The sequence below is a fragment of the Spermophilus citellus genome (assembly GCF_964194105.1).
Source record: "Spermophilus citellus genome assembly, chromosome: 12".
Lineage (NCBI taxonomy): Eukaryota > Metazoa > Chordata > Mammalia > Rodentia > Sciuridae > Spermophilus > Spermophilus citellus.
This window is the reverse complement of record NC_138198.1, coordinates 92,672,407-92,697,656: the sequence shown is the minus strand read 5'-3', so window position 1 is coordinate 92,697,656 and position 25,250 is coordinate 92,672,407. Positions and strand designations below refer to the sequence as shown.

At 38.1% G+C, this 25,250-nt stretch overlaps 2 protein-coding genes across 8 annotated transcripts in view; one reads left to right on the top strand and one right to left on the bottom strand.

Annotated features, from left to right (window-relative positions):
• The window catches only part of NOL4 (nucleolar protein 4), a gene marked incomplete at both ends in the record, with an annotated part of 315,002 nt that extends 295,490 nt beyond the window's left edge, over positions 1-19,512 (top strand). For all 7 annotated transcript variants that reach the window (XM_081262673.1, XM_081262672.1, XM_081262669.1 and 4 more), the window contains one exon: positions 19,319-19,512. In XM_081262673.1, the coding sequence (XP_081118799.1) occupies positions 19,319-19,512 (194 nt within the window). The remainder of the gene's footprint in view (positions 1-19,318) is intronic.
• LOC308632023 (uncharacterized protein) lies at positions 8,081-10,631 on the bottom strand. The gene is made up of 2 exons (XM_081263681.1): positions 10,536-10,631; positions 8,081-9,050 (listed from the first exon to the last, which is right to left on the bottom strand). Exons 1-2 carry the CDS (start codon positions 10,594-10,596, stop codon positions 8,200-8,202), a joined length of 912 nt encoding a protein of 303 aa, XP_081119807.1. The 5' UTR covers positions 10,597-10,631; the 3' UTR covers positions 8,081-8,199.
• Positions 19,513-25,250: the final 5,738 nt, after the last annotated feature.

The window sequence follows — 25,250 nt, the reverse complement described above, 5'->3', positions numbered from 1 at the left end:
GGCCCCTTGCATAATGGGAAGATCTGTATGATGATAACATTATCTGAAGAAAGGTGATTTTATGATCTAATTGTAATCAACATAATTGGGATTATGTAGTTATTATATCTCAATAGAGCTCCAATTAAGTTTGAGTGGGTTGCCAAAGCGCATTTTATAGCACATAGTGAACTTTGTTTATAAAATATCAAAGTATTTTATCTAAATATTTTTCTTCCAGTATCCAACCTGTTGAACTATTTTTAATTAGCTCACTTCTCCCCGTGTATTTCTTGGATAATTTGACTTAATTAGGATATTGTTCCTACTCTAAATTGTACTCATTTGTAACCTTACTCTGTTTTCTCTTTTTTTCAATTATGGTTTTATCTAAATCTTCACTATCTAATAGCCAATAGCCATGTGTAGCTATTGAAATTGAAATGAATTCATAATAAATGAAATTCAAAATTAAGTTCCTCCATTTGATGGGACTTATTTCTGGTGTTCAGTAGCCAAAGTTGGTGAGCAGCTGCTGTATTGAGCAGCACAGAGGGCCATTTCCATCACCACAGAAATTTCTATTAGAAATTGCTCATTCACACTATTATATTGGCTTCTGGGTGGTTTTGTTAGGGAAGAAAACCTTTCTACACTTATTCCACCAGGTTCCTTGCATTTAATTATGTATGTATCATTCACTTCTCAATGAAATAAATGCAGTCAATGGACAACCTTATAGAAAATTAAATGGTGATTCCTAAATAGTAATGCTTTTTATTCTAATTACCTGGCTTTTAAATAGCTTTCAATAATTTTGGGGTTCTAAAAAGTATTGATTCTTATACACATTATAATAATCACCCAAAACCTCTTCAGCATAGGCTGGAATTACTTTAAAATTAGAAACAAAATAAACTTGTAAAAGAATTTAATTGTGACAGAATTCGAAATGATGGTGGGATGGTTAGGAAAAGCAACCAAACCCCAAGGTATTTGAAATGTGACCCCATTTTTGACAATAAGTTCATTCTGTTTCCAGCTTTTCCACATAAAACATAATAATCATAATCTCGAATTCAATTGAGATTATGAATTATTTTTACAAGTGCGTATTGAGATACATAGAGATTCAGAGAGATTATTCGTAAGTTTTAATGATGGAAAATGATGTTAGTCATTTGCTGGAAAACAATATGGATTATCTGCAAAATCAATTGAAGCATCTTTCAGTTTATCACTGAGCCTTCTTTTACTGAGTTTCTGCAGGTCAGAGGACCTCGGAGAAAGACTGGGAAAAGGGAGGTGAGGGACCCTATGTTCCCCCTGGACTGCCCAACACATGTAATTGGTTTTACAGTTCAATATTGATCAGGCTCTCCTCACAGCAGTTTCCCCAAAGCCTGTTCACCTCTGTACAGTAAAATGGATCTTTATGTACTCTTAAGATTCTCTTGAGAATTCTGTGCTGTGCCTACTCACTGAAGGGAAGGAATGAAAAGACGACCCTATTAGTGTTCTGGTATCTCCCTTGTTGAGCTTGCTGTTAAACTGTTTGGGGACTCTTTAGGTGACATGAGCTCATTATGGTTGGCATGGGTTGTTTTCTTTCCACAATCTCCTTTGAACTTTGACACCTCCTCTGGGAATGTATTTGAACAAACCCATTAGATTTCACTGGTCTCACCAGCCCTTTGCCACTCAGGAGGGAGCTGTGCTGGAGAGCTCAGCATGTTCTGCTTTTCTATGAAGTCAGAAATATTATTTTCTATATGGAAATTGAATTAGCCATTGTCTACAGTCCCCTTTCCAGGACTTAGGTGCTGATGAACCTTCCAGAAAAAGGCACCAGGCTGCTCATATACCCCCAGTAGAGATCTTGTCTGCTTGAACAAGGTAGTAACACCATATGGGCTTCATTGTAACTCTCATGTTAAAACTTTCGAATTTCCAACATAGTTATGATTACAATGCTAATATTCCCTTTTGTGATTTCAAGGTACAATTTTAAATGACATGTAGCTTTTGACTGACATACAAATGCTTTTCCTAAAAGCCTTCCTCTCATCTAGGTACAATTAGAAATAGGTGCATTTGGATGAGTCCACACAGGGCAAGATTGGCCTCCTGTGTTGCTCCATGGTCCATTCACTCAAATTCAGAATTAACAAATGATTACAGAAGTAAATGTGTGTGGATGAACATTCTCACCAATACAACAAATTATTTCTGGTCATGAAAACCTATCAGTATATAATCCTCTTAGTGATCTGATTTAATATGAAAGTATAATAATACTACTATGAATTTAAGGATTTTTTTTCTGGTGTCTGTTTTTGGCAATATATTTCTGGCAATATATCTCTTTGTTGTCCTTTCAGACAATATTAAAGGGGTAATTCTGTTTTCTAAAACCTTGTTCCTGAAAACATATTCATGAGCACAGTTCCTCCATAATTGTGAGGAAGCTCTTCCTATGTGTATTTTCATTGTGCTCCTTCAAAACAGACATTTTTAAAATAAATTCTTCTGAATCCTCCTTCTCTGAGAGACATTCTTTTCCCACCATTCTGTCCAACTATGATCTGCTCCCATTTCTTCCATTTCTTGTAAAATGTTAATGTGCTTTCTAAGTCACTTAATAATGAAGGTGAGAAATTGCAAGAAGCCAGGCACAGTGGCACACTGCTGTAATCCCAGTGTCTCAGGAGGTTGAGGCAGAAGGATTGCAAGTTCAAAACCAGCCTCAGCAACTTAGCAAGACCTAGTGAGACCCTGTCTCAAAATAATAATAATAATAATAATAATAATAATAATAATAATAATGATAATAATAATAATAAAAAGAAAAGAGTTGGGATGTGGTTCAGTGATTAAGTACTTCTAAATTCAATCCCTGGTACAAAAAAAAGGAAGAAAGAAAGAAAGAAATTGGGAGAAGAGCATTAACCTTAATGGAAATCCATTGACCCTGTTTTCCTTCACATGCAAGAAAATATCTTTGTCTAAGTTCATAAAAGTAATTGTGCTTAAGTTTTAAATCTCTTTGATGTTTGATGAAGCAGTATAAATGTTTGATAAAAAAAAATCAGTGAGAGAAGGAAAGTGATATTTACAGTCTTCCACTAAAATTAAACTTTAAAGTAAGCCATCTAAATTATCTTCAGATCAGTCCGGGAATATATTATGATGGAAATCTAATTTAACCTGCAGATGCTGTTTACATTTGATTCTTTTTTTTTTCTAGAAAGGTGACTTACAATTTGATGGGCCAGAGAATTCTGCCCTTTTTTTCCATGCATAGTGCCTTGAATATCTAGTTGGCCTGATGATGATAGATGTCTTGATTTTTATGCTTTTTTAAGTCCATGGAATATGTATCTTAGTAACTTGTTACATATTTTATAGAAAAAAAGCCTATTTTTTGGTAACCTGTTGTTCATTTATCCACATTTATTAAATAGAGAAGGGTAAATTTAATGATGTAGAAAGAAATTAAGTACTTGGAAGTATGGTCCCTGAAGGCTTACAGTTAGACCCTAACAAATGGATTCAAAGTGACTTCAAGATTACCTGACTGCAGAGGAGATATAGAGTTCCCACTGAAGTATAGCTTCTGACACTTTTTTTTTCTGTTTTCTTTTTTCAAAATTTGTTCTGATTAGTTATACAATTATAATTGTGACACATCGTACACAAATGGAGGATAATTTCTCATTCCTATGGCTATACATGGTAGAGTCACACCACTAGTGTAATCATACCTGTATACAGGGTAATAATGTCCATCTCATTCCACCATCCTTCCCACCCTCACACACCCACTCCTCCCCTCTGCACAATCCAAAGTCCCTTCATTCTTCTCTATACCTCCTGTCATTATGGATCAGCATCTGCTTATAAGAGAAAATACTCGGCCTTTGGTTTTTTGGGGTTTGGCTTATTTTGCTTAGCATGATATTCTCCAGCTCAATCCATTTACCTGAAAATGCCATAATTTCATTCTTCTTTAGGTCTGAGTAATATTCCATTGTGTATTTATATCACATTCTCTTGATCCATTCATCTGTTGAAGGGCACCTAGGTTAGTTCCACAGTTTAGCGATTGTGAATTGAGCTGCTATAAATATTGATGTGGCTGCATCCCACTGTGGTATGCTGATTTTCAGTCCCTTTTTTATAAACCTAGGAGTGGGGTAGCTGGGTCAAATGGTGGTTCTGTTCCAAGTTTTCTGAGGAATCTACATGCTGCTTTCCTGAGTGATTGCACCACTTTTCAGTCCCACCAGCAATATATGAGTGACATTTTATCTTAATCCAAGGGAAAGTTCACTGGAGATGGAGTGGTCTCAGGCCTTACATTGAGAGATGCACATAATAATCTTGCAGAAGTATTGAGAAGAAAATGTGTATTGTGTGTGGTATTAATAAGTCAATAATTGGCTTTAAGACAAAAGCTTTGGAATGCTAAAGGTTCATGATCTAAAAATGAAGGAAATAGATCATCAGAAAGTAATGATGTTCTAGATACAGTGTGTCCCAATACATGACTCAAAATTAAGAAAGTTAACAAAATTACAAGGACAAAAGGGCATATTCACAATCATAGTCAAAGAGTTTAAAAACACTTCTTTTAGAAACCAGTGGACAGGGGCTGGGGTTGTGGCTCAGTGGTAGAGCACTTGCCTAGCATGTGTGAGGCACTGGGTTGGATCCTCAGCACCACATGAAAATAAATAAATAATAAAGGTATTGTGTTCATCTACAACTAAAAAAAAACTATTAAAAAAGAAAGAAACCAGTGGACAGAGAATAAAAACATCAGGATTGGAAAGAATAATCTAAATTTAATAATACATATTCTTTCAGATATTGGGTACTTAAGCAAATGAAAACTGTAAGGGTCCGACGAAACGTCGGAGGAAGAGACCACAAGAGACTGTCTTATGCAACAGCAGAAGGGAGGGTTTATTTGGAGACCAGCATGCTAGGGCCCAGAGCTCTCTATAGCAAAGAGAGATAGAGCCCTGAGAACAGCTTAAGCAGAACTTATATACTTTCCTTGGAGAGGGCAGGGAGAGAAGTTACATTTTGTAGTTTGGCAGTTGGGGACAGCTCATTCTGGGAACAAGATTAGCAAACAGTTCACAGTTGGGGACAGCACATCCTGGGAACAAGATTAGCAAACAGTGTTTTGTTAAGCATATAGAAAAATGGAGTGACAAGTACCACTTCTTCTTCTGGCTACTTTTAATCATAAAAGTGATCATTGGGGGGTGTCACATTTTATGTCTGTTAGTGGGGTATATTGTTGTCTGATTACCATAAGTTTGATTTGTCTAATTTTGGGCTTGGAGAAAGGAAACTACACAGTTGAGCAAACAGGGTCCTAGAGTTAGCAACAATATAAGAACTATTAGAGGACCGGCCAGGGCTGATAAAAGCGTAGTTAACCAGGGGGACTGTGTGAACCAAGACTCATACCACCCTTTTTGGGTTTCTTTCTCTCTCTGACGCTCTTCAAGGCATCTTCTTAGTTTATTCATAGATTTTTTTACAATTCCAGTATGGTCGGCATAAAAACAACATTTTTCCCTCAATGCAACACAAAGGCCCTCTTCTCTCATGAAGAGGAGGTCCAACCCTCGCCTGTTCTGTAAAACAACTTCAGAGAGAGAGGTTAAAGATTCCTGCAAAGCTGTGATGGAGGTTTCTAATATCTTTAAGTTTTGGTCCATTGCTGTTTCTAATTGGGTCATTTGTTGTGTCCCACGGACCAGGGCAGTGGTCCCTGTGCCCACCCCTGCAGCAATTCCCATTCCTAATAAGACGGCTAAAGTGAGGGATACAGGTTCCCGGCGGAACCGGGTTGTATGTCCCCTTATTTGATCTTTAAATGAACCTGCGTCATGATAGAGCACTCTGGGAAACATCTGCACCATTACATAATTAATCACATCTGTTGACCATTTTATGAAAACATAAATAATGTTTAAGTATATAGAATTATACTGTTGTAGGGACGGACAAGGCAAGGCACCTAAGATAGCACTGAAGACAGGGAAACAGCCCTATTTGGCTGTAACCGGATTCAGAGGGCACTGCTTCTGTTGTAATCAATTAATCCCCTGAACCCCAAGTTTAGGTAGTTTCAGCATTTTGTACTCAACATGTAAGGGAAGGGGCTCAGAAGTTTACAGTCTGCAGAAGTTCACAAAAAGCAGTTTTTGTTTCTGTTTTTTTTCTCTGTTCTGGGCAAGTTAACTTTTCAAGGACACCTGGGAGGGGGAGAACTTTTTTTTTCTTTTTTTTTTTCTTACCAGCTGTTACCATGGAGCCCAGTGGATAACTTTTTTATCTTAGAAATGTAGCCATCTCTGTGAAGCCCCAGCTCAAGGCCAGAGGCCCTGTTCACATATTTTGTGAAAAACTAGTAAGGGGGTGTCTAGCTTAGGAGTGCTGATTTTTCCAGCCAGTGGCCAAGTAGAACAGGGCAACATGAAAAGAGGAAGTTTATCTATACTGAACTCTTTTATAGGGACTCTTTTGCTGAAAGTCCTAAAGTCAGCCATGGTGAAGACTTCTGGAGAAGGTCAGTTAAGACTTTTCTGTGGGCCTGATACAGAGGGGGAGGACGGGGAAGGCGGTGCTGAGAGCAGCTCCGTGGATTTGAGAATGAGGAAGGATAGATGTAAAAGAATAATGGGAAAGGGGTTTGGGATTTTCCTAGCAACAAAAACTTGAGTGGTAGAACAGGTAGAGTAGAGGGGAAGACTGGAGTGAGTATCCCAAAAAGCCTGTGAGGGACTTTAAATTTTTAGTAACCTGTTTTCAGTGATGACAAAGCAACTTTAAAGGCCATTTTCATTACATCTTGGATAGGGGTCTGAGGGCTCTCCTCAGCTGGTTTGAGCTTTGGGTTAGCTGGTAAGAGGACCTGGTGGGACCCGGTGTGGACACTGACAGGAGAAGAGAGGAGTGAATGGGTGGAGAGAGACCTCAGTACCTGTTACTTCAGCAAGGGGGCAATGGTCTGAGAACTGGCGGAGGTTTGGGTTCCATCAGGTAGCCCGTGTATGTTTACATCCTTATGACTTACAGGAGAAGTCGGTTTTTCCCCCACACAGCCGTGACTGTTTGTGGCTTTGATAGTCCGCCGGGCAAACATAGTAATCTAGGTTGGCTCGCGTGTCCCTACATCCATAATGTTTGTTTCTATTATGGTACGGAAGGGATTTAATGGAATTTTAGTGGGATCCTCTTCATCAGGGATACCCAATAGGAAAGACCTATAGCCAGCTGACAAATGTCTGGGTGGAGAGATGGCCATCAGGTCCCTAAGGGGGCTGTATGTGAGATAGACCATACTTCTTGTCCAGTAGGATTTATGATCTGCCATCGCTGCTGTATGGGCTGATGAGGGTTAGGACTACTGGTGGACAAGAGGAGAGTCCATAGCCTTATCCACACGGTAAATACGCAATTTGAGAGGGTTACCAGTCTTTTCCAATTTCCAGCCAGAGTTCTGGACAGGGCGCAGGCTTGAGATGAGAGGCATGGATCCAGGAAGTGATTCCGTTTACCTTTACCGCTGTAGGTGTTATAAGTAGCACCTGGTATGGTCCTTTCCAGCCGGGTTCTAGGGATGACACCTGATGTCATTTTACGTAGATGAAGTTTCCCACTTGATATCGGTGTGGAGTCCCTTCGTCCCCAGGTTGGTAGGCAGTGGCGAGCTGTTTCCACAGGTATCACTGAGTTTTTTTTTTAAAGCTTTAAGTCTGTCAAGCAAGGGGATGTGGAAGGAATTGTTAGGTCTTAGAGTTGGGGTTAGGTCCCTTACTGGAGGAGGGGCACCATAGAGAATTTCATAGGGGGTGAGGTTACACAAAGAAACAGAGGGAGTATTTCTTGTATGAAACAATGTATAAGGCAGGAGCATAGTCCAATCTTTTATGCTGGTCTCTAAGCTTAATTTCGTTAAGGTCTCTTTAATGGTTCTAATTATTTTTTCTATCTGTCCTGAGCTCTGGGGTCTATAAGCACAATGTAACTTTTAATTAATCCCCAGGGTCCTGGCCAACCCCTGACTTACCTGGGCCACGAACGCCGGTCCATTATCAGACCTTATTACCTTAGGCAGGCCGTATCTTGGAAAAATATCTTCCAGGATCTTTTTGACCACCTTTTGCGCCGTTTCTTTTTTTTGTGGGGAAGGCTTCAATCCATCCTGAAAAATGTATCTACAAAGATTAGGAGATATTTAAGTCCATACCTTGCTGGCTTAATTTCAGTAAAGTCCACTTCCCAAAATTGTCCTGGTCTGGTTCCTTGAAGGCGCCTTCCTGCAGGAATCTTGGAAGGGTAAGCATTAACCAATCGATAGACCCGACAGGCTTTTGTTACCCGTTCAGTTACTTTCTTTCGCTGTGAGCCAGTTAGTGGAAAACTCTGTTCTTGATCCTTCAGGAATGGCTGCAATTTCTTTGAACCAAGGTGAGTGAGTTGATGTACATTTTTAATGTAGTGTAAGGCTTTCTGAAATTGCAGGCTGGGCTCAGTAAAGTCGAGGAGTTCAGTGTCTGTGTCCTTATGTTCCCCCGGTGTGGAAAGTGTCAACATGGTTACTCCGTTTAGGGCTGCCAATTTAGCCTCTTCATTTGCCCTCTTGTTAGATGGGGGTGGTGTCTGCACAACGGTTTCTTTTCTGGGCTCAGTGAGCCATCGTTTACCGCCCCTAAGGGAATAGTCCAGGAAGATTACTTCTTGCTGGCAAATTTGGGCCTTTTTGGCAGAAGCTCTATACCCGAGTTGAGCAAGCTCGGATAATAGTGCTTGGGTCCCAGACTCACAGTTTTCCTTGGTATCGGCTGCCAGTAGCAGGTCATCCACATATTGAAGCAGGGTGACTTCGGGGTGCGTAGTTCTGAAGTTGTTGAGATCTCTGTGGAGGGCTTCATCAAAGAGAGTGGGGGAGTTTTTGAACCCCTGTGGGAGTCTGGTCCAAGTTAGTTGACCAGACGTTCCGGTTTCTGGGTTTACCCACTTGAAAGCAAACAGCAACTGACTATCTTTGTGCAGAGGCAAGTAAAAGAAAGCATCTTTTAAGTCCAGAACAGTATACCATTTTCGCTCAGGGTTCAGGGTGCTAAGCAGATTGTATGGATTAGGTACTGTGGGGTGAATGTCCTGCACTCTGTTGTTGGTCTCTCTTAGGTCTTGAATGGGGTGATAGTCCCAGGTTCCTGGCTTTTTTACTGGTAGCAGGGGAGTGTTCCAGGCCGATTGACAGGGCCTTAGGACCCCTAAAGCCAGATATTTCTGAATATGGGGCCTTATCCCATCTTTAGTTTTTTTTTTTTTTTTTTTGCTCAGAGGATATTGTTTAATATTAATTGGGGAGGCTGAGGTTTTTAACTCCACTGTTATCGGAGGTTGTTTTACGGCTAGGCCTAACCCAGCAGTTTCTGCCCAGGCATCTGGGTAATCTGTTATCCATTTCTGGGATAGCTTGCCTGTTTGATCAGTCTTGGGGGGTGTGAAGAGTTGATGTTCATCTTTTACTGACATAGTTAAAGCCATGACTAAGGAGATTTTACTGAAGGATTTAGAAATTTCATTTGGGGGCCTTCAGGGTTAAAAGTTATTCTGGCCCAGAGTTTGGTGAGCAGATCTCTGCCCATCAATGGGGCTGGGCATTCTGGGATCACTAGGAAGGAGTGATGGATTTTTCCTTTCCCCAGGTCCATGGGGTCCATGGTCCTCTTAGTTGTCCAAGCCCGATATTTACTGCCGTTAGCCCCTTGAACTAGAGACCTTTTAGTTGATAGAGGGCCCAATGGGGCCTTAAGGGCTGAGTATACTGCCCCTGTATGCACTTCAAAGTTTACTGGGGTCCCCTCCACTTCAAAAGTTACTTTGAGCTCAGGGAGGGGATCCGAGCCCCAACTTTCCTAGTCATCCTCCAGAGTTAGAATGGCTGGCTGGCGTGGCTGTTTCTTTCTAGGGCTAATGGCAGTGTCCTTTGGCCCAGTGTCCTTTTTCTCTACAGTAGGCACATTGATCTGAGGCCAGACGTGGCTTCTGGCGTGGGCCCAGGTATCCCTTTCTGTCTCCCTGTCTCTTAACTTCTGGCCTATTTGTCAATGCCTCAGTCTGTCTTTTGCTTCTTTCATCCTCCCTTTGCTCCCTTTCTTTCTCCCTCCTTTGTTCCTTCTCTTCCTCAGTTTCTCTCTTATAGTATACCTTCTCGGCTTCTCTGACTAAATCTCTCAAAGTCATATCTTGTAATCCATCTAAGCATTGTAATTTTCTTTTAATATGCAGGGCAGCTTGCCCAATAAAGGCCATCGTAACAGATGCCTTTTGATCCTCTGCCTGAGGATCAAAAGGAGTATATTTCCTATATGCCTCCATAATTTTTTCCAGAAACATAGAGGGAGATTCATTAGGCCCTTGAATAATCTCTCTTACCTTGGCCAAATTAGTTGGCCATCTAGCGGCTGCTCGGAGACCCGCTATTAGAGCCCGGTGATAAGTGGACAGATGCTCCCTACCTTTAAAGGTGTTGGGGTCCCAGTTGGGTCGGTTCAAGGGGAAGTTGTGTCGGTCGCCCATCTGGTCCGAGGATATTTTTTTCTAGCTTCCAGGAGGATTCTCTCTCGTTCCTCTGTCATGAAGAGAGTCCCTAGGAGTTGTTGGCAGTCATCCCAAGTAGGCTGGTGTGAAAACGTCGGCGGGTTCTTTGAGTTCTTTTAGCTGGGCCAGTTTCTTCTGGGGAGGAGGGGCTGTGTGTCCCATGGGGGAGTCATCTGAAGGGCACTGGGCCAGCTCAGCTTCCTCCAATGGTGGAGAGGCTGAGTCAGCAGCAGGGGAATCACTTAGAGGGTGTTGGGGGTTGGAGGATGAGGGCAGGGGATAAGGAGGGGGAGGAGAGTCCAGTAGAGTCAAATCTTGAGATTTAGAGAGAACAGAGGGTGGAGGAGGAGGAGGAGCAGAGGGTTTGAGAGACAGAATCGTGGGGGAAGGAGTAGGAGCGGGGGCAGGGACAAGGAAAGGCTTCACCCATGGAGGAGGAGATTTGCAGAGGTCCTGCCAAGTTAAGATATATGGCTGTTGATCTGGATGGCTATGTGGTCCCGGCTGAAAGACAAAGACAATATCTCTGACTTTTCAAATTAGTGGGAAGTAGAAAGATCCTTCTGGGGGCCATCCGACTCCAAAGGTGGGCCATTCTGAGGCACAGAGAGTCTGCCAGGTCCGGTGTTTTACTGAAAAAGAAAGATTTTAAGCCCTTAAGCGGACTTCAGTCCAGTGATCAAGGGTCAGGGACAGAGGCGTGGAATGGCTCTGTCCCATAATGAAAGTTACTTGAACAAAGACAGGGACAATACAAACGTGACACAAACACGGACACACACAGTAAATGTGTAACACAAGTTCAGAGGCAAAGATTAAAAACAGACAGTGAATTCAACCTGAGAGAAAGAATTGCCGGCAAGACCAGACGGGTTGGCAGCAGAATATACCAGATGAGGGCACTTCCATCCCTCCCAGATGAGAGCACCTTCGTCTTTCCCAGAGTCTCTCAAGGCGTCCCTTGAAAGACGTGGCCTGTGGCTTCAGGGACACGTCTGTCCACCACCGCCAGGGGAGCTTACGCTCTCCGCTGACAACCACACTCTGCCAACCCAAACCAAAAAACCAGAAGGCTCTGAGAGCTCACGCTCTCTGCTGAGCCAAAAAACCAGAAGGCTCTGAGAGCTTACGCTCTCCGCTGAGCCAAAAACCAGACTCTGAGCGATCGCAAAGGAAAAACAAGGAGGAGAAGAAGGAGGAGGAGAAGAAGAAGAAAAGGCACCTTACTAACCCCCCTAAAGGAGTCTTGTTGAGGTCTCTCTGTCCGGCGATGCGCAGTTCCCGGCCGACGCACCAAATGTAAGGGTCCGATGAAACATCGGAGGAAGAGACCACAAGAGACTGTCTTATGCAACAGCAGAAGGGAGGGTTTATTTGGAGACCAGCATGCTAGGGCCCAGAGCTCTCTATAGCAAAGAGAGATAGAGCCCTGAGAACAGCTTAAGCAGAGCTTATATACTTTCCTTGGAGAGGGCAGGGAGAGAAGTTACATTTTGTAGTTTGGCAGTTGGGGACAGCTCATTCTGGGAACAAGATTAGCAAACAGTTCACAGTTGGGGACAGCACATCCTGGGAACAAGATTAGCAAACAGTGTTTTGTTAAGCATATAGAAAAGTGGAGTGACAAGTACCTATTTTATTAACCTTTCAAAAACAACCAAAGAATTATTAACATACTGATAGCAATGTATTCCCAAACGTTTATAATTAATGAAGATTAAAACACTACATATTAAATTTATAACATGGAACTAAAGTAGTATTTTGGTACACACCTATAAAAATAGAAAATTGAAAAGCTAATAATTTTTAGACAAGTTTTTCCTTTTAATTGCTATGCAATTACTGTACATATTTGTGGGGTACCATGTGGTATTTAAATACAATGTGTCATAATCAAATCAAGGTAATTAGCGTTGTCATTTCCTATCATCTCTTTATGTTTGAGATAATCATTTAACTCATTTAGAAACAAAAGAGAGAAAATGCTAAGAAGATAAAAGAAAATAAGTAGAAAAATTAATTAAATAGAAAACAAAGATGTAATAGAAAAGACGAACAAAATCAAAAGCAAAATTTAAGCCTGTGAAAGGCTTTAGAAATATCTTAAAGATCAATTAAGAAAGAGGAACATTTTTTCATATATTTGTTGATTGAATGTATATCTTCTGAAAAGTGTCTGTTCAGCCCCTTAGCCCATTTATTGCTTGGGTTGTTTGTTTTTTTTTTTTTTTAGTTCTTTATATATCTTGGAGATTAGTGCTCTATCTGACATGCGTGTGACAAAAATTTGATCCCAGAATGCAGGCTCTCTCTTCACCTCATTGATTATTTCTTTTGCTGAGAATAAGATTTTTAGTTTGAGTCCATCCTATTTATTAATTTTGATTTTATTTCTTGAGCATTAGGAGTCTTGTTTAGGAATTCGGGGTCTAATCCGACTTGATGAAGAATTGGGTCTACCTTTTCCTCTATTAGGCACAGGGTGTCTAGTCTAATTCCTGGGTCCTTGATCCACTTTGAATTGACTTTTGTGCATGGTCAGAATGGCAGTTATTAAGAATACAGACAACAATAAATGTTGGCTAGGATATAGGGAGAAAGGCATACTCACACATTGCTGGTTGGACAGCAAATTAGTGCAACCAATCTGTGAAGCAGTATGGAGGTTCCTTAGAAAACTTGGAATGGAACCACCATTTGACCCAGCTATCCCACTCCTTGGTCTATACTCAAAGCACTTAAAATCAGCATATTACAGGGACACAGCCACTTCAATGTTCATAGCAGCTCAATTCACAATAGCTAAATTATGGAAGCAACCTACATGCCCTTCAATAGATGAATGGATAAAGAAACTGTGTATATATACACAATGGAATGTTACTCAGCATTAAAAGAGAATAAAATTATGGTATTTGCAGGTAAATATATGACGTTTTGGAGAATATCATGCTAAATGAAGTAAGCCAATCCCAAAAAACCAAAGGTCAAATGTTCTCTCTTATAAATGGAAGCTGACCCATAATGGGGGGGGCATAGGAAATATGGAGGAGCTTTGATGCGACAAAATTGAGGGAGGTGGGGGGAGGGAGCATGGGGCAGGAAAGATGGTGGAATGAGATGGACATCATTACCTTAGGTACATGTATGACTGCACATATGGTGTGATGCTACATTGTGTACAACCAGAGAAACGAAAAGTTGTGCTGCAATTGTGTACAATGAATCAAAATGCATTCTGCTGTCATATATACCTAACTGAAATTAATTAATTTAAAAAAAAGAGGAAGCATAAAATAAGGGTAAAAACAGAAAGATTAAAATTTATAACAAAATATTAATACATTAATGTCAGTATACGTGAAATTTATTGTCATACTAGTGTATACTTGACCCTTATTTACTCAAAAAGCAACCAAATATTCCAAATTAACCTACAGCCATTAGATAAATTCAGTATTACAAAAATCTATCTATTACAAATATCAAACTCTGATGATTTTACAAATGAGTTTGACCAAAACTATAAGGACTAGATTATCTTAATTTTAGACAAACATATCCAAAAGGAAAGTTAACAGGGAGAAAACACCCTATTCCATTTCATGATACCACTATAATCCTGCATTCAGGAAGAATATTATGGTTCAATCATACTTGTGACTGTAAATGCAACTTATTCCCATGTTGAATCTAGTAGTGTATATTCAGCTTAGGATTTCAGATATGACCCTTAACAAATATCCAGTTATCAGGTGAAGGGAATTAACAGATATGGGGTATCACATGGAATTAAGGCATTCTGGTAGATGCCCTACCAGCTAAGTTAGCCAGAATATTGAAGTTTTATAGTTGTTCTTTTTTTCACCTTTGCCATAAAGGCATTAAATTATCTTCAATAACTACTCCTCTTAAACATCTGATCACAAAAATAACCTCCAGCCAAAGTAAGTCTCCAACTCGCTCATTTGTCAGCCAACGAAGGAAGTGACTTCATTTACAGGTAGTAAGTTTAGTAAGTTGTGCTTCATTATGACAGCTAAAAAAAATGTATCCAGAAAAGAAAAAAACTTGTTTAAAACAGTTAGCATTATGGCATAAAGAGTTCCTTAGGTTGTAGGAATTGAGATGCTGGAAATTATCAATGTTCAATTAAAAAAGCAAAGCAAATTATTTCAAGTAGGTTTTCCTTGCCTGTTGAGTAAAAATGTTACTTTGGTGTTTATTCAGGAGGTCAATGTGTTAAGGGTGACAGAAGAATTAGTCTTCATGCGTAGTATTCATGGAGTAACTATAGCTCAGAATATTTTCAATGTTGAGAAAGAACTAATGCAGTACAATATAAAGTAGAATCTGCAAAATGTGGGCTGGGATTGTGGCTCAGCGGTTGAGCACTCGCCTAGCACGGGCGGGACCCTGGTTTGATTCTCAGCACCACATAAAAATAAAGACATTGTGTTGTGTCCATCTACAAAAGAGATTCATTCTCATTCTCATTCTCATTCTCTCTCTCTCTCTCTCTCTCTCTCTCTCTCTCTCTCTCTCTCTCCTCAAAAAAAAAAATCTGCAAAATGTGTTATTTGGACAGATTTAATAAAGTTTGCTAACACACATAATATACCTATTATATTATTATATTATGCTTATATAAGCATAATATATTAAGCATAATATAATAGGTATATTATGTTTTACTTATTCACTGAGCTATCAGCAGGAGCATTGTGGAAAACATTTAGTTCTTTCAAGTGTTGTTGAAACAGTGTGTCACCTATAAACGTCATTCATTCTCATCAATTTAATCATCTTCAGTTCTGAGAAATGTTGCCAGAAATAGGCTATATGTCCTAACTTGTTCTACCACACAGCAGTTTGGTGGCTTGATGATAAAATTTTATTGCAAAGTTTTTCAGATCCAGAGTTAAGATTGAAACTTTTTTTTAGTTTTATTGATTTTATTTTTTTAAATGCATGACAGCAGAATGCATTACAATTCTTATTACACATATAGAGTACAATTTTTTCACATCTTTGTGTATAGAGTATGTTCATGACAATTCATGCCTTTATACATATACTTTGAGGTTTTTTGCGTTACAATTCTTATTACACGTATATACCACAATTTTTCACATCTGTTTATATATAAAGTATGTTTTACACCCAATTTGAGTCTTCATACATGTACTTTGGATAATGATGTACATCACATTGCACCATCCTTGCTAATCCCCTGCCCCCTTCCTTTCCTTCCCATCCCTCTTCCCTATCTAGAATTCATCTAATCCTCCCACGCTCCTCCTCCCTACCCCACTATAAGTCAGCCTCCTTATATCAGAGAAAACATTCAGCATTGTTTTTTGGGGATTGGCTAACTTCACTTAGCATTATCTTCTCCAACGTCATCCATTTACCTGCAAATGCCATGATTTTATTCACTTTTAATGCTGAGTAAAATTCCATTGTGTATATATGCCACATTTTTTTATCCATTCATCCACTGAAGGGCATCTAAGTTGGCTCAACAGTTAGCTATTGTGAATTGTGCCACTATAAACATTGATGTGGCTGTGTCCCTATAGTAAGCTGTTTTTAAATCCTTTGGGTATAGTCCGAGGAGAGGGATAGCTGGGTCGAATGGTGGTTCCATTGGTTCCATTCCAAGATTTCCAAGATTGAAACTTTTTTAAACAAGGAGAACTGTCCTCCAGTACCATTATTAAGCATTGAATGGCTTTGAAATGAGTTTTAGCTGAAGAAACGTCAAGGTTACTTGATGAATCCAATCTAAAGTTACAAGGCAAAACAGTGCTTACATGGCAATCTTATCCTACGGTAAGGCCATTTTGATGTTGACAGATATTGTTCAAATCACAAGTAAAGGCAAAATGTATTATAAATTCCCTGTACTATAGTAAATGAAAACAAAAACTTAGATCTCCATTCCCATATGAATTTGCAGTGGATATATTTACTGAGTACATACTACGGACCTAGCAGTGTTTTCAGACATAAACACTAAGTGAATCCCCATATTTCAAACTCCTTTTCCCTGTTCATTGAAAAGCTTTCAGTTTAACCTTTAATTGGAAGTAATTAATCTGCAAAGCATTAATCTGCTAAAAGGCAATTATCAAGAGAAGAATCTATTAGAATCCTACAAATAAATGCCTTCCAGGTGATGAATATGCTCAATTAAAATCATATGCTTAAAAAAGACATTACTTTGGTTAAAATTTAGGACTTACATAAATTATCAAGTTTTATTAGTGTTTGTATTAAATTTGATATTAAAATCATTTTCTCTTGAAGCACCTTTTATGTCCTGATCTTTGGTCATTGTTTTGTTAACCTTTCCAGCTTTTCCATAGCCATACTTCTTAGTGACCTTTCCCCCAAAATTCTTTTTCTGGACTTCATTAAATTCAGCACCTTCATAAAATTTGTATTTTTAGTTTATAATTGATGCCCCCTAATTATATCACATTGTTGCTTTAATTCAAGTGCAGCATTAACTCAGTCGGGCAGGAATGTAATCTAGTGACAATCAAGGAAGACTGGTTGAGTGGTTACTAGTTAAATTATTTGTCCATTTGTGAATATTTTTATTTTATTTTTTGCTTCTTTCTGCAGCCTGTAGAATTGAAGATTTGAATAATAGATATTTAGTAAAAATGATTCTTTATAGCTTGGATTTAAACACTCAATTCTGACCCTGCAGATACAAAAGAAATCAAGATAATGAACTCGATTTTCTTCCAGAGAACATAGATATTTCTCAGCAGTGTAGAATTTGCCTATGCTAACTCACATTTGGAAGCAAGTCAAAGATATGTGTCTTGGTTTGAAAGTTCAGAATTTTGAAACGAAAGTGAGAAATAACCTCTAAACTACTGTGTTAGAATAAAATGAGTCCTTCTCATCTCAGAAAGAACTGGAGCTCTGGCCTCAGACTTTTCTCAATTTTATTTCAATATGTCAATCCACAAATTGGCATATTAGCAAACTGCACAAAATGTTGCGCCTTCTAATGAAATAATGATTATCAGAAACCTAACATTAGTCATCTGCAGAGCTGAAAGGAAAATTCTTGTAATTTCCTTTCATAAAGATCTATACTAGTACAGGGATTCTTGAAAGTGAAGAATAAAATAAAATTTAAAGTGGGTTCATCCAGAGACCAGAACTCCTTGGATGTCATGATACTTTTTTTTCTCCAATCTACTCAGAACTTTTTAAATAACTACACACTATCAATGATTTGCTTGGACACAGGCTTGGTAATTCTCTCTTAAAATTGTGACATCTCCCCACCTCTGAGCTTGTCATGTCGATACCATGATTTAGTGAATAGCAGAACAAATGGAAGCTAACTCCAGCTAGAGAAATCAAAGCTTCAAAAGGCCACTAAGTTTCCTTCAGAGGTCAGAGTTCTTGTGTGCTAGGGTTGTCTCTGTCTAATTAAATTCCAAGTGAAGCTATTTCCTTCTCATGGGACATCTGCCTCTTTCAGGGTAGAAGATAGGAGGTTGATTCTTGACCTGCTTCTATCATGCCTCAAGAAGAACCAGGAGACAATAGGGGATATCCTTGTTTAAGTAAATAAAAAACAAAAACATTATCTGCAAAGTTACACATATTATGAAAAATGTGTTAAAACATTTTCAAGTTGTAGATTCATTACAGATTAGGAGCATGTCTTTTGTTATGTGCCTAGTAATATTTTCTTCAAGGATTTTAAATTTGACACTTACTGCAAACTTGATAATTATAGCAAATGCTTAATGAATTGTAAGAACTATAAAAGTGAACATTCATATATATAATCTTAATAACCCCCAAATAGTTGAAATAGCTTCTCAACACCAGTATCTGAATGAAAGACTGTTAAATAGCTCTATTATATTTTTTTTCAGTTAAAATTTACAAAATGTGGTCTAAAATCAGAGCTACCAGCTTGGGTTCAATTACATAAGGAAAAAATGTGTTTGTGCAAACATAGGAGCCACTTTAACAATGCATAAAGCAGTATTCCAAATGTCTTGTTTCTCTGTAGTATTGTTGACATTCACCATTTACTTCCTGTACCTCAAAAGCAAATCTCAATATAATATGTTCATATTTCTTAATAATTCTGGCAGAAAAGAACATCAGCCTGAAGTAAAGAAATATCCATCTCTCTTTTGCCATATAAAAATTTGACCAACTCTAAACACATCACCCAAGCCCCTCAGTCTTCAGTTCCCTTCTTTCTGAGTGTGTTACTCAAGTCATTAGCACCACGGTGTAAGAGTTTTTAGAATTCTGGATTAGTAGAATTTAAGATAGCTAATGAATGCAGCAAATTAAAAAAGTGTGTAATTCTCATCATTCTCTGCTAGTAGAGAGAAGCTTTTGCAACATATGGAAGGTAGACTTAAAATTGAATTTTCCAGAGAGCACATGTTCAATGTGCTTCTCTCTCTGTAACAAGAGGTGATTACCAGAGGCTACACAAGGCACCTAAATCCTCAGCCACTCATATAGTATTATACTGATCTTTAGTCTTTCTGAGAGTAGTTGTATTTGATTAAAGATAGCACTAGATTCTCATGAAAGGATGCATGAATTAATTTGACAGTAATTTACTGAGTGTTCCCATCAACGGTACTAGAATAAATACGGTTTGGGTCTAATTTTGTGCATATTTTTTTCCTAGGACCCACTGATCTCAGCATGAAGAGGCAGCTGGCAACTAGCTCGGGCTCCTCCAGCAGCTCCAGCTCCAGACCTCAGTTGAGTCCAACAGAAATCAATGCCGTGAGACAGCTTGTCGCAGGATATCGAGAATCAGCTGCATTTTTATTGCGTTCTGCAGATGAACTGGAAAATCTCATTTTACAACAGAACTGAGTCAAATGATGACCATATTCACTGAGTTCTAAATTTGCAGTTTCCACTAATGACATTTTGATTTCCCAGCAGAGATACTTCTGGTCTTACTGCACAATCTTTTAAGAGAAATACTTCCATTATGCCACACTGTCCTTGATCCATAAAGTGATGTGTTAAGGTGCTTCAAAGGAACTTTGGCCTCTGAAGCACTTGAGATACTTAAATTTGTTCAGCCTCTTGCTTTTTGTTTTAATGTGTCAGCATAAGTATCATGGGCAAAAAAAAAAAAAAAAAGAAAAGAGAAAAAAAAGGCTGCGTATTCTTAATTCAAGGATAACTCAGAAGAAACTTGTGGTATAAAAAAAAAATAGTTCAAGATCCAACTGAAATATTAGTGGAATTTGCTACTGACTCATTGGACTGAAAGCAGAAGTATCTGGCAAAAAAAAAAAAAAAGCCAAATTTCTTGTTGCTACAGGATATAACAACAATGAAAAGGATCTTGTATTTTAAAAGAAAAAAAATATGTAATTTTTATAAAAAGAAAACTTGTTTTTCATTCAAAAATTGTCATTTTTACTTTGGTAACTTTTTCATAGGTCCTAAAAGAAAACTGTTTTGAAAAATTACTGTAAGTACCTTTTCCATATCCCTTTGCCTTCTCCTCTTTCCAAATTCTTTCTACAAAAATAACACTTGATGCTGGAAAACCCCTTGCCTACGTTCTTTAAATCGTCACATCAGGAACTACTTCTATGAGAAGCCTGCATTTCTGCACTTATGCTGATTTCAAAAAAAAAAAAAAAAAAACTACTCCAGATTGCAGCTTTACCATACCAGTTTTCATCACAGGATTTTTTAATATTAAAAAAGACGTGCTGAAAAAAAATCACACCTTGGTTTCCTTAGAGCTGCTCACTCCTGATTGCCGCTGCTGTCTTACAAGTACCCCTCTAGCAGCAATTGGATGTAGATGACTGAATGTTGAGGTTGCAAGTGACAATCTGAAAATTTGCACTCGTGTGTAGGTTTTCTTTTCATTTTTCTCTATCAGAAATAGTTTCCAAAAAAGACTGTTATGTCTGCTGATAGGATTTGTATACTTTACAGTTTTAGCTAAAATAAAGAACTCTCAGCAGATGCAGCTGCCAATTACAATGAACTGTTCCCTTGGGGCTCCCGTACCTTGCCCTTCTTTCTTCTTTTCTAGCATTGGAGACACATGAGTGGTATTTTCTTTGTGCACTTGAAGCAAGCCTATTTTAAAACTATTTAGAGAGAAATACTTTAGTTTATGCTTCTTGTATGATTATTTTTTTTCTGTTGTTTCGCTTCGGTTGGATTACAAATTCTTTGTGCATTCCTGAATTTGCCTTATTTCATGTAAATTTCGTGTCATTCGGTTTTTGACAATGAGTTGAAGGCATCAGTGATATTTCTTACCTACTTGTTACATATGGTTTCTTAAGTAATGACTGTGATTGTGACCAAGTAATGTGCACCTTTTCTTGTAACTGTGGACATTGCTATGCTTTTTTTCTTCTAGTGTTTCTAGAATTACTGTTCCTTACAGTTACGTAAACAAACAAAAAAAAAAAAGAAAACTTTTGTGATACTGTTGGTGAATATAATGTGAAAATCTTATTGAAATATGAGTATTTTGGAAATACATAGATGCACAACATCTTTTAAGGTGTGAATTTAGAGTTTGCTTATTTAAATGAAAATTTAAAAATTGAGGGCTGGTATAATTTTCTCTGTTTTGTTTGGTTTAATAAACAGATTTCTGTGTTAAAACGATGATTGTGAAACCTTACAAACTTTCTAAAAGACCACAAGGCTTAATTTCTGGCAGTTTGCTTTTAACATCTGAAATGATATTGACAAAATTAGACACTCCAAATTATTTCCCACGGATATCCAAAGGTTAATATTCAATCCATAAAGAGTTTATTCTGAGAAAGGGTAAAAGGAATCAGCATCCAGGGGTACTTCATTTGATAATTCAAACCTATGTTTAGAATATATTCATTGTCTTTTATTTCTCATTTCTTCAGGAGTAACCTGGTTCTTCTAATCCTTCCTGATTTAGGGGAAAGCATGTTCTATTCTTAAAAATGGCTATTTATATTTGGGGTTTTGTTGTAATAATACTTGAAGGCCTTGACATGATTTCCAGTTCACAAATTAACATTCAGGCTTGGGTTTTAGTAGACACATCAAAAATTCTTAATAACAATCATGAAGTAAATGGAGAAGAGCCGCAAGGTGCTCTTACTTTTTGTATCATTTTAATCTTCTATTATAACTTTCTCATCTACTCACCAGGACTGAATTCCTCAATGTCTTCTGTTATTGGTAATCCAAAAGATTTAAGTGCATTGAAAAAATGCCACCATTTTCTGGGGAAAGCACAGAGGTCAAAATGAAGTACCATTTTGTTTTCCTTTTCTTTATGACTTGTACCTGAGAAAGCAGCCTGATCTTGTTGGACATGCTGCAGCGGTGGATTAGAGAGATCACATCTCTTCATAAAGCACATTGGAGATTGCTCTTCTCATTCAAATGAAGCATTGAGAAATTGTCAGCCACCCAGACATCAAATAGAAGTCTCTGTCCCTTCGGCTAGTTAGTTTTCCATACAAAGCTGGTTTCTTGTAACTGACGTGTTACTTTATCCCATTTAATGAGATATCATGCCTTAAAATGGCCACAGAGGACACCAAGCATGGGCACACGACCGGATTAAAAAGCACTCAGGTTTTAACAATGGCCTCCGTTTACAAGGAAATGCATTTTGTTTTCTTTACTTCTCACAATAAATTCAGTAAATTGGTACAGTCGATTCCATTTTTTTACGGAAAGGAGGAGCAGCTTCCCAACAGCACAAAGATGGTGGGAGGTGAAGCCATCATTTGAACCCAGATACACCTGGAGCCTGGTCCTGCCATGTTGGTTGCTATCATTTGCTGTTTCCCAGGTAATAATCACATTCTGCTTGTGTCTTGGAACCAGGCTTTTATACTAAATCTTATCAGGTTTATATGTGTACATAAATCATAGTTATTTATTAGAATAAAGCATATGTCTAAACACCAAATTTTACCCTGTTAAGGAGTTTAATTTCCTTTAAGTAATGGACTCTACAGGTATAAAGAACTATGATAAAACTCATCAATAATTGAAAAATCATATACATGCAGCATAAAAGATAGATTGTCATTTTAAGAACAATGGGGACCAATAGTGAGTTTTGTAAGGAGAGATTAAATGGGAGTATTCAACTGAACCATAAAGAAAAACTCTTGTTATTAATCCTCAGGCCTTGAATGTAATGTCATTCAAAGATTACTCTCCTTTTCACTTTTTTTTATTAGTTCTTTTTAGGTATATGTGACAATAGAGTCATTTGATATATTTACACAAAAATGGAGCTCCTCTTTTTAAATTTTTTTAGTTTGTTATAATTAGTTATAGATGACATTAGACTGCATTTGTGTACACACTGTACACAAGTGGAGCACAATTTCTCATTCCTCTCGCTATACATGGTGTAGAGTAACACCAGTATCGTAATCATACATGTGTATAGAGTAATAATCCCCAGAGCCTCACCCCTCCTCTCCCTCCCCTCTGCAAAATCCAGAGTTCCTTCATTATTCCCTATCTCCCCCCACACACTATGGATCAGCATCCATTTATGAGAGAAAACATTTGGACTTTGGTTTTTTGGGGTTTGGCTTATTTCACTTAGCATGATATTCTCTAGTTCCATTCATTTACCTGCATATGTCATAATTTCATTCTTCTTTAAGGCTAAATAATATTCCATGTGTATATGTACCACATTCTTTATCCATTCATCTGTTGAAAGGCATCTAGGTTGGTTCCATAGTTTAGCTATTATGAATTTGAGCTGCTATGAACATTTGTGGCTTCATCACTGTAGTATGCTGATTTTAACTCCTTTGGATACTTACTGAGAAGCAGTATAACCAAGTCACATGGTTGTTCCCTTCCTAGTTTTCTGAAGAATCTCCATACTGCTTTCTAGCGCTCCATTTGTGTACAGTGTGTAAACAAATGCAAATTGGTTGCACCAATTTGCAATCCCACCAGCAATGTATGAGTGTATCCTTTTCCCCACATGCTTGCCAACATTTATTGTTACTGGGTCTCTTGAGAGTTGTCATTCTGACTGGACTAAGATAAAACCCCTCAGTGTATTTCTAATTCGCATTTCTCTAATTGCTAGAGATGTTGAACATTTTGTCATGTATTTGTTGACCATTCATTTTTCTGTTTGTTTAGCTCCTTTGCCCATTTATTAAATGGGTTCTTTCTCTTTCTCTTTTTTTTTTTTTTTGGTGTTAAGCTTTCTGGGTTCTTTTGTATATCCTGGAGTTTATATATATATATATGTGTGTGTGTATATATATATATATATATATATATATATATATATATATATATATATATATATATATATATATATATATATATATATATATATATTAGTTAACTAATGCCTCTGAATGTCCTACAGGCAGCGGATTTTTCTCCCATTCTGTAGACTCTTTCTTCATGCTCTTTTTTTTTCTTTTTTTTTATTATTAGTTGTTCAAAACATTACAAAGCTCTTGACATTTCATATTTCATACATTTGATTCAAGCAGATTATGAACTCCCATTTTTACCCCGTATACATATTGCAGATTCACATCAGTTCCACATCCACTTTTGTACATACTGCCATACTAGTGTCTGTTGTATTCTGCTGCCCTTCCTATCCTCTACTATCCCCCCTCCCCTCCCCTCCCATCTTCTTTCTCTACCCCATCTACTGTAATTCATTTCTCTCTCTTGTTTTTTTCCCCTTTCCCCTCACTTCCTCTTATATGTAATTTTGTATAACAATGAGGGTCTCCTTCCTTTACCATGCAATTTCCCTTCTCTTTCTCTTTCCCTCCCCGCTCTCGACCCTGTTTAATGGTGATCTTCTTCTCATGCTCTTACTCCCTATTCTGTTCTTAGTTGCTCTCCTTATATCAAAGGTGACATTTGGCATTTGTTTTTTAGGGATTGGCTAGCTTCACTTAGCATAATCTGCTCTAATGCCATCCATTTCCCTGCAAATTCCAAGATTTTGTCACTTTTTAGTGCTGAGTAATACTCCATTGTGTATAAATGCCACTTTTTTTTTTATCCATTCATCTATTGAAGGGCATCTAGGTTGGTTCCACAGTCTAGCTATTGTGAATTGTGCTGCTATGAACATCAATGTAGCAGTATCCCTATAGTACACTCTTTTAAGGTCTTCAGGAAATAGTCTGAGAAGGGCAATAGCTGGGTCAAATGGTGGTTCCATTCCCAGCTTTCCCAGGAATCTCCATACTGCTTTCCAAATTGGCCGCACCAATTTGCAGTCCCACCAGCAATGTACAAGTGTACCCTTTTCCCCACATCCTCACCAGCACTTGTTGTTTGACTTCATAATGGCTGCCAATCTTACTGGAGTGAGATGGTATCTTAGAGTGGTTTTGATTTGCATTCTCTGACTGCTAGAGATGGTGAGCATTTTTTCATGTACTTGTTGATTGATTGTATGTCCTCCTCTGAGAAGTGTCTGTTCAGGTCCTTGGCCCATTTCTTCATGTTCTTGATTGTTTCTTTTGCTATGAGAAGGCTTTGTAGTTTGATACCACCCCATTTATTTATTTTAGATTTTACTTCTTGCCCTTTAGGAGCCTTGTTGA

What these genes read in the sequence shown, in the direction of transcription:
- LOC308632023 (XM_081263681.1), bottom strand. Translation starts at nt 10,596, where the DNA reads ATGGGCGACCGACACAACTTCCCCTTGAACCGACCCAACTGGGACCCC. An exon ending in GGACCCCAACACCTTTAAAG is followed by an intron (nt 9,051 to 10,535) that starts GTAGGGAGCATC and finishes CTCTGCACAAAG; the next exon opens with ATAGTCAGTTGCTGTTTGCT.